The sequence below is a fragment of the Neomonachus schauinslandi genome, chromosome 9, assembly GCF_002201575.2.
Source record: "Neomonachus schauinslandi chromosome 9, ASM220157v2, whole genome shotgun sequence".
Lineage (NCBI taxonomy): Eukaryota > Metazoa > Chordata > Mammalia > Carnivora > Phocidae > Neomonachus > Neomonachus schauinslandi.
The window spans coordinates 62,745,518-62,762,296 of NC_058411.1; the positions used below are offsets into that span (position 1 = coordinate 62,745,518).

Here is a 16,779-nt window from a genome sequence, read left to right on the forward strand (position 1 = left end):
ATTAAACCATTAATTAGAAGTAGAAATAAAAAATCTAGGATAGGTTCTTATTGGCTTAGGGGAACTGGCATTTAATCATTTGTGTTCCAAGATCTTTATAGTGATCAGAAAGATTTTGAAAAGCACGTGTAGTTTAAGTAATTTTAAGCTTCTTATGCAATATCGATATTTTGGAAGCTACTACGTGTTACAGTTTTTCCAGAATCAGATGTGATAATTTGGTAAAGAACACAGGTAGAAGAGATCACTGATTTTCCTTTTCCCCCAATAAACTATGTTTATTATGCCAATTTTAATTACCATGCAATCTAATGGTTTAAGGCTTATATTTTCCACATCACTAGACATCATAAACATGAAAGCATTTTATACTGTCATTATACATCAATGTTTGTACTTGGTTATACATATATACAGACATTATTCACACATCTTAACCTTGCTATTTCCTCCTTTCAAACCAACATAACTTTACCGTGAAAGCAGCTTTTTAATAAATGGTATAAGAAATACAGCAAGGCACACATTTTTAAAAAACTTTTTTCTCATTACCACCTCAAGAAGCATAAAAAACAAAAATGTTGTACATAATTTAACAGTAGAATGTCACCAGTTTATAATATACAACACCATATAGTTGTTTCTTGAAGTGCTGCATAGATAATTATTTTTAAAATAAAATAAATAAAATGGCGCTTTTAAAAGTTGCTTAATTTTGAAAGAAGGACCAGTGTTTCTTCTGTATGCTGCAATCAGAACAAATGTTGGCCTTTTAGGTAAACCTCTTTCAATAAACATAGGCATCATACCATAAAAAAAAAAAAATCCAGATTGAAACATGAACTTGGTCAAGTACCGGCAGGGGGTCATTCCAGACAGGTGAATGTAATGGACCATTGATTTGGTGGACTGCAGAACTTTAAAGAGTAGATGGGGAGGGAGGAGGCAAACGGAAAAGTCTCGCTGGAGAGGCGGGGTTGGTAGAGGTAGCTTGGGACAGGAATCCGTGGGAAAACAAGCAGCTTTGCCGAACTTCAAAGACAATCACCTAAAGAAAACCAGTGCACAATCCAGATCACAAGGCTCATGTGGACAAATCGCATTCGGAGGGAAGATTCATCTTGGGAGAGGTCAATGCAACAAATGGCAGTGACGTGATGAAACCACAGACTAGCCCAGGGTGGGATTAGGAAGCCAGCCCTGAGTTACAGCCAGGCTTATCTACAAGAAACAAAAAAGGGATAGGAAAAGGTATCAGAAATGTCTGTTTCATTTGTAGAACTGAGCCCTTTGAGGAAGCCTGCCTTTTTGGAACTACCTGCTGATATGCTGAAATAAAAGGATACATAAAACATAGTGATTTTAATAGCCCAAGGTTCATATTACTGACAAAAATGTTTCAGAGTCAATTGAAAAACACATTTTTTTTAAAAAAAGACATGGTTTTAAAGAAAACAAAAAAAATCATCAAGTTTGACCTTTTCTCTGGATATCATCTACTCTTTTGCTTGTGAACTCAGTTTTGAACACTCAGGATAGCTTCAAATCACTATGAAAATGTGAGGCGGTTGGTGCCAAGCAACACAGCCAGGTGGCCCCAGTGATTCACAGCCTGAGAACCTGGACCCTCAGGTGGTTTAACCTTTCCCTCAGGGACTGTGTGTGTGACAGTGGAACTGAACAATTCCACTATTATATAGCGGTGAAATATGCATAGGTTTGTTGTAATTCCAAATGTTTCAGCCCCTTGCCAGTGAAAGGATATAACCTGGGCTTCTAGCTTGAATATGAATGCATTTCATTTAAGGCCTAGACGTCCTGTGCAAATAAGAATGACTCAATTATTTCTGTACATCTTGATGGCTCAGATACAAATTTGTTCCAAACTCAGTCAGTTCTGCCTATTTCTAAGGGGTTGAAAACAACAAGTTGGATGTGAAGAACAGCTAAATTCCAGGGACAGGCAGTACAGGATGCAATTACTTTAGGTCTTCTGACCAGCTCTCAAATAAAGCAGGCGTTTGCTTGTCTGGGTTTAAACCCGAGTTCTGATGTCTGATGTCAAGTTGCTTTATTGTCTTTCTAGAACTAAATAATCTCATTCTCCATCTTTCTCTTTCTCTATAATCTTGTAACCTGTTTACAAGCCAGAAAAGCTTCAGCAAATGTGGTTTGGCTGAAGTCATAGGAAGCTGGGGAGAGAAGGCAGGTTCTCAAGAACAGGGAGAGATAGACAGGAAGAGATGGAACAAAATTTGGTACACTCAAATACTGCAGTAACTCAAAAACGAGCATGGTGCATTGTTCAAATGAGGACTTGACTCACTTGAAACATGGACACTGAGTAAGGAATCCTTAGATGAGGCAAAGCTGGTCTTACTAAATGGTCTTACCTGGCTAATCAATTCTTTCAACTTGGCCCACTTGGAAAGGGGCAGGCAAAACTGATTGAAGCACAGATCTGGGGTGTGTGTGTGTGTGTGTGTGTGCGCGCGCGCACGCGATGGGTGATGACCAATAAAATCTTTGTCATTTAGCATGGCAGAGCTAGTTATTTAGAAGTGCTGGAAAATTAAAAAACATTTCACATCCACCAGAACCTTGACTTACTAAAGTGATTTTAAAGGTAAATGTGATAAGATTACACTTGCATTGATTAGTGAAAAATTAATACACTATCACCAAGAGTAGTTTCTTAAACCTGCTTGGCCAGCTTTGGATCATATTAAACATTTTGTGTCAATCCAACTAAAACAGAATAAGAATTTATGTTGTATACATGAGAAATGTTTGCTCTTAAAGTTTTCTCAGTTTGTAATGACTGAGTAGGAGCAATTTTACTGTGTATGCGTATACTTAAGCATGCAAAGATACAAGTAATTGCTGAAAATCTAAAATCTATGAGATACCAACAATCACATTTGCAGACCAATAAAACAGGAAAAGCAATGGAGCTTAAAAGTTCTGAAGGACACATATGCATCCTAAGTAAATACAGCCCCTCCAACACACACACACACACACACACACACACACACACACACACACACCCCATACACAGTAAAACAAAACTGAAAACCAGAGTAAACCAAAAAGGAAAAAAAAAAAGTACACACTGGCTGCATGTGATGAGTTAAATTTTTATACCATAGGATTTATCCAGCCTGAAGTTTACGGTTAAATCATTCACCAAAGATCAGAGGCTTATGATGAGGATTATGAAGAAATAACTGTCAGAATACAGCAAAAAGATTAGTGCAAAGTACATCTCTTAGGCAGGTCCTAGGAGGCACTCCAGACATACATTATGTGCTTCCTCCAAATTAAGCAGAAATATCTGGGTCTATCCAGTTACCTTTCCTTTGATGTGATTTGCTATAACTGACCTCTCTATTTTGGTAGAAACATGGCACATAAATGAAAATAGTGAAAAGCACAGCAGTGTGCCTAGAAATCAGTGCAAATGCATCCTGCGTCAGACCATGTTTAAAACTTCAACAGTTTCAGTGGGTTTTTAATTAGAACAGTAAATGAAAAACCTCAAAACTTTTTTGGAAAAAATTCTTGGTATGGTTACAGACTGTAGCTGGTGTTCCAAGTTGTAGCTCTTCCAGATGACATAACTTCATCATCTGAGAACTTATTTCTGGAAAAAAAAAAAAGCCCAGCAAACTGAATGCAGTGTATTTTATTATTCTGATAGAGCACCCCAACTGATAGTTTTGAAATTTCTTTAAAAAGTAGAGCTTTTGGGTGCCTGGGTGGCTCAGTCAGTTCAGTGTTTGCATTTGGCTCAGGTCATGATCTGAGGGTCCTGGGATCAAGTCCTGCATCGGGACTCGAGAAGTCTCTGCTTTTCCCTCTGCCTCTGCCTCTCTCTCTCTCTCCCTCTCTCTCTTTCATGAATAAATAAATAAAAGCTTTAAAAATATAAAAAGTAGAGCTTTTTCCCCCCTCTTTTGAATCTTGTAGGAAGAACAATGACAACAGTTAAGCTTTTATAGACACAAAGTCTCATATTTACCAAATAACTTTACTATGTATTCCTGATATTTAACACCAAAGGCATGTCAACTTTTGAGATTAAATAACTTATCCTGGTTGGTAGTATTTTAACAAAATGTAAATATCTATGCCCAGGTACCCAATGCTAACGACGGGTGAAAAATTTAGGCATCCAGATATTTGGTGTGTGTGATACAGAAAAAACTGAATAGGACCAGTGAATATGGCTATTTAAATGGCCCTTGGCTGATTACAAGTCACTTGGGGGCGATGTGAGTTCTGCAGAAGTAAAATCTGGCTGCATCTCCCATTGCCTGAGATAGGGCCAGGAACCACCTCTCGGGGGCTCAACAAAATACCGCTGACTGGCAGCTGGGCTAGCTGATAGTTTTGCATTGTCGTGCCTGTGAAATGTGAGGGCTTGCGCCGATCCAACAGCACAGCATGTTCACTTGCCCAAGTCCAAAGATGGAGCTGCTTATTGTTTACATTTCGATTCTCTAGCTATGTCATGGACAGAAGAAACTCCCAGAGTATCTAAAAGGGAAGGGTGCGGGACCCAGGGGCTTCATCCGTGCCAGCGCCTCTGGAGCTCCGGCCCTCAGCATGACCGCTGACTTGAGGGTCCCAGTCACACAATATCATGCTCCGAAGGGTGTTGCTTTCAAGCCTTTATTCCCTTGCAGAAAACAAAAATCAGCCAGCCTCCACCAGCCCTTCTGCGGAGCTTGGATGAGCCAGCAGTATAATCGGTACTAATAGAACTTGTTTAGAAGCAGCTTATGGAATTGCAGTTCCTCTCCCTTAATGGTCAGCTCTACTGCATGCTGATGGAGAATGTGATTATAGGGTGGACATATTTCACAGAAAATACATTTCTCTCTCTCCTACTTTTGTTCTCACTTGCGGCCAATTGTAAATTGAGTCTGAAACATAGAAAATTAGTTGAGCTATATTAGTAAGTATGATGTCTTTCTTCAATTTTGCATACTGAGTTTATTTTTAGGGTATATATATGGTATATATTTCCCCCCCTCCCCATTTCTAGCAGCTCTACACAGAATCACACATTTTAATGAGCTTAGGGCACAGGTGTTGCAGGAAAAAAAATAATGATGTTTGCCATTCATCTTTCAAATTAAATAATGTGTTTTTAAATAGTAACTTTTTTCATAATACATTATGGGAACAACATTTATCTGTCACATTTTAAAAGATGTATTTGTAATAAATGTAAATTACTTTTAGAAAATCAGTAATTAGGCTCATCAAAAAATAAACAATCTGCCACAAAAAAGATAATCTTTAGCATAGTTAAGTATAATAACTGTTATTTGAATAAGTTAACAAATTAGGGTAGATTGCTTCTGTAATTCATTTCCTATAGCACGAGTTTAGGTTACGGCATTAAGCTTCTGGAGTGGGGGGTGGAGATGGCATTCGGCACCTCACACTTGGGTGAAATACAACTCTCACATTCAAAAGCTCAAATTTTCTTCTTTAGACTTGATTGAGAAAGTATATTCATCACTGGGGCTTAGAAACGGAAAATAACAGAATTTTTGTGTCACTTTTCAAGCTATATCATCATCTCAGAATTATCAATCAATAGCTGTCTTATTAAATATGAAGAGTGGAATGACTTCCTTAAAAATTTTGATGGAAATCAGCCTGTCACCTTCAGGCAAAATTCAAAAATTCTGTTTTTATCAAAACGCCATTAACTTGTCATGTATTCTCTCTGCATTTGCTTTCTGGGCCTCTTCTCGGTCTGTGTGTGGATAAATAAGAGCCTCTTCTTTAACATCAACTTTCCCCTCCTGTTTGAATCCTCAGCCTTGGCCATGATTAGGAGCTGTGACAGCACAGCCTTCCACTGGGGAAGCAAATGTGATGATAGTTACATTAGACAGAAGCATAAAAGGAAGGCCCAGATCAGGAGATGCAGCTTTAGCCTATCATTGTTCATTTCCAGGCACTGGAGGGAGCGGGCAGCTCTGTGTGCAGGAAACTGAAGTGGGGCGCATTGTCACTATGCGTGCATTTTGATCAGAGGGTATAATTGCAATTGGGAGAACCTTTTTTCCTCCCTCACTGGAAGAATGTGAGGTCCTAAATTACTCGGCTACTTCCTCAAATTTTGTATCCTTCTTGCCAGAATGATGTAATAAGGATACTGTCACTAAAAATGTCACTTGTGCCGGTCTCTCTCCCTTTTGCCTCACAGTTACTTGCGTTGCTGGGAATGTTTCTTCCACCTAAATGTCTTATTCAGATAAATGTCTGCCGTGACCAGTCATTCTGACTAGTCTTCTCCCCTATCGTGGCACTGCTGACTCAAACTCATCATTGAAGTACATATGGATATATATGAAATTCATATTAAAAATATATTAAGAATATATATTAAAACCTGAGGAGCATACATACCTTTCAATGAGATGATTTTCATGCGTGGAGAGGGTTGCATTCTACCTATGCATATTTTTATGTTGTTCTTCATGAAGATTTAGAAGATTTTCTTCACAGGTTAAAGTTTTGGGGTTGGGAAGCAATGCAGCCTTGTCTTTTGGCTGCTTTGCCTTCCAGGAGAGTTCTGGAACTCCAGATTTGGCTGAAGCAGTGTTACGTTCTTCTGGCATTCCTGATTCACCTGTGTTTTCACTGCCCAGCCTTGAAGTGGTTAGCTCTGAGCTTTCCCCACAGATCGCAGCTTGGGGTAAACCATCTGCTTCCTTTCCGACGTCAGATTCTTCCTGATGGGGAGGACTCGCAAGAGCCACCATGTGTGCCTCCTCAGCTAAGAGAGAAGTATCGCTGGACTTAGGGGAGCCTGCTGCTGCTTGTTGGGGCACAGCAGCCTCGCCGGAAACAGCAGGTTCATTTGGAGGAGGGCCAGAGAGACAGGGCTCGTCTCCCTCCGGGTCGTCCTCAACACAGGCCTCAAAGAAGCATTCAGGGTCCTCCTTGTCTTCTAAGCCAGAGTCGGTAATGTCCAGTGGCAATGGAGTGTTGCTCTTTTCTTCCACGTAACTGGTGACCTCGCCACAATCACTGTCATGAGAGGAGAGAGATAAGTAGGAATAAAAGTCCCCTTTTCTCAGCTGGATGGGCCGGTGAGAATGTTCCAACACCTTCTCCTTGATCTGACTTAACGAGGCAGGAGCAGCTGCCTCATTTTCAGGTTGAGACTTACTTTTTAGGGCCGTTGAAGCCATGTCGATGATTTCCTTAACAAAGTCGTGTACGGAACAATCCTCAGCATCTTTTTGATGGAAAACATCTGGCTCACAGTCACAACAGGAAATGTTGTCACTGACAGAAACATTCTCCTCTATTTCATTTTGTTCAAGGGCTAGGCAGCAACGAGCGGATTTTCCAGTCACACTTGGTGCATCATTAGATGAAGATTTCAGTACATCAGAACCCTGTCTGTTGATAACTCTGGTTTCTGAAGGCAGCTCTGGGCAAGACTTCTCAGTGGCAGTAGAAGCAGTTGTTGAATTTTCAAAATGGTGGTGGCTTTGACATTTCTTTGGACGATGTCTAACAGTCTGGGGAACAAATTCATTTCCAGCAATATTTGCATCATCTGAGCTATCCATAAATACTTTACGCTTACAATGCTCACTGTCTGAATTCTTCTTCCCCGTTGTACCAAGATTTTCTGGTTCCTTCAAAATCCCATTCTGTTTGTCTTTCTGCCTTTCTGGAGAGCTTTCAATATTGCCATTTTCCATGTCAGCCACATATGGGTCTTTATTAACTTTGAAAATATTTTTCTTATTCTCACCCTTCATCCCTAACTCATGGGTGTGGGATAAACTCTTACCATTTCCATTACTTTCAGAGAGACATTTTATGGAGCTGTTTAGTAGAGCCTCAATGTTCAGGGTATCAGAGGGATTGGTCATCTCACTACTACTTACATCCTTACTGCCCTTTATTTCATCACTGAGATTGCACCTTCTCTTATCTTTTGTCAAGGAAAACTTTGGTCTGATCCACGTCTGCAGTTCATTCTTTATATAGTCCAGCCCTGACATCAAGTTGCATTCTTCATAAATTTCATCATCTGTTGCAATACTGGAGTCGTCATCCTCATCTTTGATGCATAGCTCTTCTTCTGTCAAGGTGAGGGTAGAGCTAGAAAGGAGGTCACTGTCATCTTCATCATCAGTGCAAGCAGAGGTGCAAGAGACATTAACAATCATGCTGACATTGACGTCGCTTTCATCAGCCACCGACCGAGTCAGGCGCTTCCTGAATGATGCATTTGATTCCGGGATCTTGTTCTTGTGTAATACAATATCCTCTGAGCAAAGAGAGAGCTCATCACTGCTGCTAAGTTCTGTAAGAGACGCTGGCGAGTCTTCATTGACAGAAGATGCTATGTCCAATGATAGCTGGCCAGTAAAGGACATCTTTTGGGAACTACTTTGGAGAGTCATATCAGAAACACTCCGCTTTATCTTTTGCTCCGAAGGGCTCTGGATATTCTCCAAACGATTCAGGAGATCTAGTGTCCTTTTACTCAGTTCACCAACTGAGCCACTGCTCACGCTTATGTCCCCAGAGCTGTGACAGCTAAAAAGATCCTCATTGCTTTTATAGGATGTCAACCAACTTTCTAAGGAAGTGCTTCTCTGGAGGCTGTCACCACCATTTTTAAGGATGCCCAATCCAAATAAATCACCCCCTGGAGAAAGGGACTCGATAGATGAACTGTGGGATAACAGGGAGAGCTGTCTGCCATTCTGCATGCCAGTGAATGTCTTCTCTACATCACTACTTTTATATGAATTTCGATCCATTTCATGGGATGCACTTGCCAAAAGCCTTTCATGGGGAGGTGCATCTGGTTGTAACTCTGTAGCCTGATGTTTAGATTTGCAGGACTTTTTATCAAAATAAAAACCATGAAACAGGGGATCCTCCACATGTGCTTTTTCACTTTGTGACTGTTTCATTATCATTGGTAATTTGAGTTTTGAGCCTTGGAGGTAAGAGTAATCATAAAATGTAAACACATCATGTTTTCCTTGTAATTCTTCTCCCAAACAATCAGGGGTATATTTGGTAACACTGTTTAAATCTCCAACTTTTCCATTTACACAACCCACTGGTGAAATGGATGACTGAGAGCTATTTGGAAGCTTAATGTGTTCCTCCTCATCTTTAAATTTTTGCTTTAACGCGTTAACGGCATCTCCCATTTGTGGGTCCAGATGTTCAGTTTCAGGGTTACTTGGGGACCCATCTACCGCATTGAGCAAGCACATTTCAGAGTTGGTAGTGGTTTCAGTGTCTCCTTCACTCATGATTCCACTCTCACTGCCTGAATTCTGGCTCATGTCACCTCTATGGCACGGGCAAGGCTTTACCAAATTGGAACCTCCTACAAGGTCCGGCAAAGATTTGGTGGATGAAAACGAAGAGTCTTTACTGAGACTCTTCGTTAAAACACTAGGCTGTGTCACGCTGGTGAACTTTGGATGGTTTTTCAGAAATGGCATGTGGTTGTCCTCATACAGTTCAACATTGTGGAGGCTGTAGACTTGGTAAATGTGTGGACTGGAGGGGGCAGTGATACTCGAGGCATACTGAGATCCCGCAGGGTCACCTGCCTCTTCTTCATAACCGGGGTCCTCGCTACCTATCTCTTCAAGCTTTAAGGAAGGCATGACAGGTTGGGGTTCTTGATCAAGGTCATTTGAGTCTTCATTCAAACTAATTAACTTGTTACTTATGTCAGTTTCATCCCATTCCAGGGCATCCTCACTCGTCCCATTTAGATCCATCAAGCCAGGATCAATCACATTCAAAGTCTCCTGTGTAGGAGGAAGGGGAAAAAAAAGAAGAATTAGGGAACAGGAGCATGAACATTTCGTCCATTCAAAATCTCTTGGAAGAGTCAGGAAAGAAATTTGCCCCCAAGCATGGATTTGAAAGATAGCATAATTATCAGCTCTATTCTTCTCTGGAATAGCATCCAAAGTTATTGAAATGGGTTTTTCTATCAATAGTAATTTGTCACTGAAGGCAATAATGTAGATTAAAATGTAAGATTATTACAGTCAAGTTGTAATTTTTGGAATTAACGATTTCCTATTGATTCTTCTACATTTTTAACCTGGGATTGGGTGAAGATAAAACTGTCAGGTAAACGAAGGTAAAAAGAGCCTGTGACATCTTTAAGGCACATTGACTCTGATACTCTTAGTTCTGCAGTCCACAGTGGAATACCATCTGCAGCCATAAATGGCAGACCCCCATAGACTCTTCTATGCCTGGGCTTTCCACTTGACACAGCCTTTGCCTTGGGCAAGTAGAATAGACTTATAGCCACCTGCAGAGCCATTCATGGTCTGAGACCCTTGCTTGTCTATCTTTTCTTCTGCCTTCCCTTTTGGAATTTGGCCCTCTCCCCAGTAGACCCAAGATAAACAACACTTGACTGGTTTCCTCACCTATATCTTACTGGACCCTGAGTCTTAGGCCCTGGTTCTCTTAGTCTCTCTCTCACTTCCCCAGTCTCTCCCTATGACAGAGATTCTACTTTGATCTTGTTAACTTGCCTCACTCTTGTCAGTCCTTTCCCTATTTATTATAAGCAGGAACCCTTCCCTCCAGCCCACCTCCAGCCCTAGAATAACAACTATCTGAAGACTTTCCTGACTCTCAAGTTTGACTCAGCCCAGGTTCTCTTACACTGCACTCTGCATACTTGGGATCCTTGATCTTTCCTTGGACATCCTGGTTTTAACTTGGTTTAGGGAGAGCTTGACACATTATTCTGGGACACAGTGGTTGAATGGGTTCCTGGACTCTGTCCAGATTCCCTCACCATCCTCACTTGCTGCCCAGCTGTCCGAATTCATGCTAGAGCCAAGAGAGGTGATAGAGATATGCAGGCCCTGACAGGCTCATCTACAGACAGAAACTCAAATAGAACTCTGCAGCTCAGCTTATGTTTATGCAGGGTAGTCAAGCAGATAAGCATGGCTCTAGAACTATGCAAAGTGGTTGAAATGCTGATTTTGCTGCCTACCAGCTGCGGGGCTTTGGGCAAGTTGCTTAACTTTTCTGAGTACTGATCTCTTTGCATCACTTGTGAAGGGGGCTAGCACTAGCAATCTTTTGAGATAATTCCGAATACTAATAAGCTAATGCTTGTGAAGGGCTGAGGAGGCAGTCAATATAAGGTAGCTATAATTCTCAAGGCCTTGAGTCGATTCATAAAGGGTTCTCTCTGCCTACCTTCTCTCCTTCTTATCATTTCTTTCAATTTGTCCTAAAAACCATAAGGGATTCATGACATGGTAGGTAGAGAGAGATATCACACAATATGAATAGGTCAGCATATTTGCATTACAATTCAGAATTATTTTAACAGCCTGGTTGAAAAACAGGCCATGATGCTTTTATTCCTCAGTAGTGGGGAAAAGGCTTCACCAGCAACATATTCACAAAACTTTCCCAAGAAGCCCTCAGTCCTTCCTGGAACTAGTAGTTAAAGGATACCACACAACCTCATTAAGGGTAAAATACCCATTAGCACTTTATTATATTGGATATGTAAGAGATTATCTGTATAGCCTACTAAAGTTTAAGAGTCCAGTTACAAAGTAAACATTAATTAAGGGATATTTTTAAATTTTATGACAGAAATCTTTCATGCTGCCAATGTTACAGCAGTTAATCTAGAACACTGGCAGTCATCATACTCACTTGGGTATGGAGTACATTCACTGTGATGAATTTTTATTAGGATTTCTGTTTATTCTTTGCTTGCTGATAAAGGAAGTACTAATGACCGGTTAGTATGGCTAATGAATGTTAAAATCTTCAGCTGTAGAAACAATCAATCAGTCTAATCAAATAGTGTATTAATTTCAAATACTATCTTGCCTGACACCAGACTCTGAGAGTGCTAATAAATAATTGAACTGGTCTTTCAGAGAAGCTCTCTTTGTAACTCTCTGGTTGACTTCAACATTTAGCAGCACGGATTTTCTCTGCGAGTCCCAAACCCAGGGGCTCACACTAGATGCAGGAATTGTGCCATCTGGGTGTGCGTCAGGAGCTTAGCCCAACCAACGCCTATAACTTGGACTTGTCTTCCAGGACACAGTCATTTTCTGACCAAATGCTGCCCTTTGTGGCTTTACAAATGCAAGCCTCAGGAAGTAGAAAACTTACAGCAGCACCTAAAAGAACAAATCCTTTGCTCAACTAGTAGTTGTATTGGAAATTTTCCATAGAAAAAGATGAGACTTTTAGATGTAATACTGTCTTTTCCCCTCCTTAACTCTCTCTTCCTATACATCTCTTAAATTTATTGCAATTGCTGAAATTTTTTGTATGTCAATTCCTGGGACTATCTGACAAGATCTTTTAGAAAATCATTCACTTTGCACTTTAAGTTTTACATATGAAAGAAGTGCTATTTGTTCTGCCCTCATTCACTCCCTTATGTTGTGGATTAAATTCTGTCAATATTTTCAATAAAATCTCCATTTCCTCAAGATTTAACCTCAAACATAAAATATCCCCTGGGGGCAAGAAAGTACGGAAAGTTTCCAAGAGGAAGGGCATTGGGATATTTATATAACTAAAAAGTTATCTTTGAAAGAAATGATATGTATATAGAGTGATGTAACTTGCAGGAAAATTATTTGGTCGAATGCTCTCTTTGATGATAGCTCAGCAGCCAGTAATGCTCAAGCTAATTAACCATTTGTTGTTGTTGTTTTTCTAGAGAAACTGGTGCTTTTTTAAAAGGCACAAATGTTCTTGTCTTTGATAAAGTGATAAATCAAAAATGAATTTAGACAAAATCTAAAAATATTTGACCAAAACCAAAAGGATGCTGAGTAGTCCATGAGGTTCCAATAGGGAGACTGCAATTCCAGAGATAATTCTGAATTAAATTAATTTGTGTGAGGCTCTTTCATTCATAAACTTGCTTCATTGGTGCAGAATTTGGCCTAAACCTAAAGTCTATATAAATAATTGCACACACATACACACACCCCTTCCAGATCTGCTCAAGAAACAAGTGGAATTAATTGGTGCTGGGTTTTTTTGTTTTTTTTTTTAATTCTTAGAAGCAAGTTATTTATTTCAGCACAATATATACAGAGAAAGTAAAAGAGGCTGGAGAAAAGATGAATGATGAAAGAATCAAGATTCCAATTGTAGCAAGTAACATACATCAGAATTAACTTCCTTCTGTACTTGTATGGCTTTAATTGAATTAGGTCTCCCAGGACTGCATTTCTAGGATTTTCTTAAAATTATAGGTTAAAAAATGGGTTTTTATAAGAGATGAGAAACCATTACCAGCTAAAGCGTGGGGATGAAGGAACCTGACATCGTATAAAACACCCCAACAGAGATATGATAAAGCTACCTCTAGATTCCTTTAATTTCCTTTAAAAATGTGCATCTTTTGAAAAAACTAAAGGAGGTCAAAAAGATCAGCGTGAACTGAACTGTTTCAGTCGAATTTCTGGTGCTCTAAATGGGCAAAACCATTAGGAGGTCTTGTAATTTGTGTTCCTCCTATTTATTCCAGATCCAGGAGTTTATTAAGCAGCACCACTTGCAAAGTCCTGGGAATAGAGATTTATCTATAGAAAAGTGGAATATGACAAAAACATACAAATAAATAAAAATGATAAAAACAGAAACATGATTAACTGTAATTGAGTAAAGATCTGCGTATTTACCTTAGAGCAAAAAGCAGACCACATGGAAGTTTGAGATGGTGGACAGGAAGGAGAAATAATACATATAGATCAGGGTGGGGGAATCAAATTAAACAAGGGGAAATTCCAACTTTCATATATTTGCTCTGTTTTTCTGATGCAATTATTTTCTCTTGCCTCCCCCTCCAAATCTAAAACCAGAGTTACTGAGCATTAGATGCAAAATTGTTTTCCTAAATTTGACTTAGGTGGAAATTTTTTAAAAACAAAAACAACATGAACAACCATAACAAATTGCTAGTTCTCAGAAAATGGAAAGACAGCTTTTAAGAGAACTCGGAGTTTGTTGTAATCTGCCTCTTTTAGGGGCAGAGATAGATTCAGAGTTAGATGAAAAAGAAATGGGATGAAAAGCAAAAATGTTCACTAAATGTTTATCAACCATTTGGGGATTTAGGGCAGAAACTCAAATAGATCTGAGTGTAAATCCTGGATCCCCTCTCTCACATGTTAGCTCCGTGGTCCTGGGCAAGTTATTTAACAGTTAGTAGTTACTTAGTTCAACTATTTAATAGGCCTCAGTTCCATCAATTGTATATCCAAGATAATCACAGCACATTGGGTCTACCTTAAGGAGTGTTGGGACCTTCAAACGAGAAAACGTATGTCAAGTCCTATGGGGTGGGGGGGAGTCAGGGGGTTGGCACACAGTAGGCGCCAATGACTGGCAGCTATCAGCATAGATTCCCTTTGCTGAAGTGGGACAGGACTGACAATTAAATAACCATAACTATGTTTGCATGAAGACTGGTGGCTGGTTGACTAATCTCTTTAGTACAACCACATGCATGGAATTTAATGAAATAAACATCAATTAGATCCCTTACTCACTCCCACTGCTGTAAGTGGGGTGTGGGTTTGTCTTTGTCCTGACTGGGCTTATCCCTTAGGAATAACCAGATGAGAAAGGACACCTGCCCAGCTCTCAGCAAGGCCCGTAACTCAAGCACTTTCTATTTCCTGAAAATAATCTTTTTTTAAAAAAAAAGGCAGGTCCATTGTCTGTGAATTTCTATCACAACTGACACATGAGAGCAATCAAATCCTGCTCACTATCTATCAGATTGACAATAATGTTAAAGTAACTTGTCTCAGCTCAGAAAATGCTTTGAAAGTCTATCTCACACAAATGATCAAAAACTGTTCTAGTGAATGCTCTTTTTCAATAACAAAGCTGATCAGAAACTCAAAACAGACAAGTAAAACCCAAAGTCATCTCACAAATCTCACTAAAATGAGTACTGACATGGACACATTTCCTAGTCTTGATGATACAGACATTTCTGAAATAGTTGAAAATGAAAAATCCATTAGATGTTGTTTTAAAGTGAGTTTAATAATAGCAAAAATTGCCTTAGTTCTCAACAGGGCCCAGGGACAAAAGAGAGTCCAATATTAAGAATCAGGGGCTTTCCTCCCAATGTAAACTCCATGAGGGCAGGGGCTCTGTCTGTCTTCTCTCCACTAGAGCCCCCAAACCTGAAACAGTGCCTGACAGAAAGCAGGTTCTCAAAAACCTTTACTGAGGTAACTGCATGAAGAAAGACTTGGCTGTGGTCTCACGAACTACTGAAGAGATCTGGGGAAAGGTCCCGAAGTTACATTCTGCCATGGTGAAACTACCTAGAAAATTTCTGACTTTCTAGCTGGTGCCACCTCTCAATTATAAAAGCTAGTATCCTCAAAAACATTATGCTCAGTGAAAGCCATAGGGAAAAAGTCACATGTTGTATGGCTTCATTTATATGAAATTTCAGGCTAGATAAGTCCATAGAGACAGAATAAAAATTGGTGGTCACCAGGGGCCTGAGGGAAAGAAAAGGGAGGCAATTGCTTAACATTTGTGGGGTTTCCTTTTGGGGCAATGAAAATGTTTTGGACTTAGATAGAAGTGATGGTTACACAACACATGAATGTACTCCATGGCAGTGAACTGCTCACTTTAAAATGATTAATTTTATGTTATGCTAATTTACCCCAATTAAAAAAAAACAGAACAGGCACCTGCGTGGCTCAGTCACTTAAGCATCTGCCTTTGGCTCAGGTCATGATCCTGGAGCCTTGGGATTGAGCCCTGCATTCGAATCTGCTTCTCCCTCTCCCTCTGCCTCTCCCCCCACTTGTGCGCGTGCTCTCTCTCTCTTTCAAATAAATAAAATCTTTTAAAAATTAAAATAAAATAAAATAAAATAAACAAACAATCTAATAGGAGTCTTCAGTCCTGTTGAGTTTCAGAGCCTGTAACACCATCAAACATAACAGGACTTCATCACTCTATTGAGGAACTTGCTTATAAAAATATTACAAGAGATAATATTTCTGAATTCATTTATATCTCAGTGCATATATTATCAAATAAAGATAATTTTTTATTACACACTTCTTTGGTCTGTGCACATGCTCATCATTCTCAGAAACGCTGAAGAAAAGAGCATGCTGTGTATACTACTTCTCTTAGTTCAACTTCATTCGTTTTGATGCAGCAGTCTCTTTTGAGGAGAGAGGAGTGGGATTAATAGAGCCCTTATTTGCTGGGATAGTCCAATCTCCTTTGACCTTATTTTACTGGATTCCTCTGTAGTATTTGAGTCCATTTTTCTTGAATTTTTTCCTCTTTTGATTACTTTGATGCTAAGCCTCCTCATAAAATCCATTTCAGCTGCCTTTTAGATGACAGTATGTCTCACGGTTCTGTCTTGCCTCTTTTCACCCTACAGACTCCCCTGCCTTGAGTTTAGCCACATTGCTGTTGTCTATTATTTTGAAGGGTATATAGGCTATGTTGAAGAGAAAGGAACTCAAGAGAAAGTTTGGGGGGGGGAGGGGGACATTGCAAGAAGAGGGAACAGTAAGAAGCAAAGGCACATGGGATAGAGCTTTATGGGTACTTTTATAGGAGGGAAGAGCAACCAGCAAACGAAACAAACAGCAGGAAAATCCAAGTAGGACTGGTATAATATTCTGGGAGCTGAGAGAAGGGGACATTTAAAGCAGTGGGTGC

General features: G+C 39.8%; 1 protein-coding gene across 1 annotated transcript in view; it reads right to left on the minus strand.

Moving 5' to 3' along the window:
* Nucleotides 1–5,496: 5,496 nt before the first annotated feature.
* Nucleotides 5,497–16,779, minus strand: part of AKAP6 (A-kinase anchoring protein 6) — a 367,046-nt gene continuing 355,763 nt past the window's right edge. The window contains exons 12-13 of the mRNA XM_021695522.1: nucleotides 6,436–9,836; nucleotides 5,497–5,541 (exon numbers count right to left, since the gene is read on the minus strand). Of these exons, the coding sequence (XP_021551197.1) occupies nucleotides 6,477–9,836 (3,360 nt within the window). The 3' untranslated portion in view covers nucleotides 5,497–5,541; nucleotides 6,436–6,476. The remainder of the gene's footprint in view (nucleotides 5,542–6,435; nucleotides 9,837–16,779) is intronic.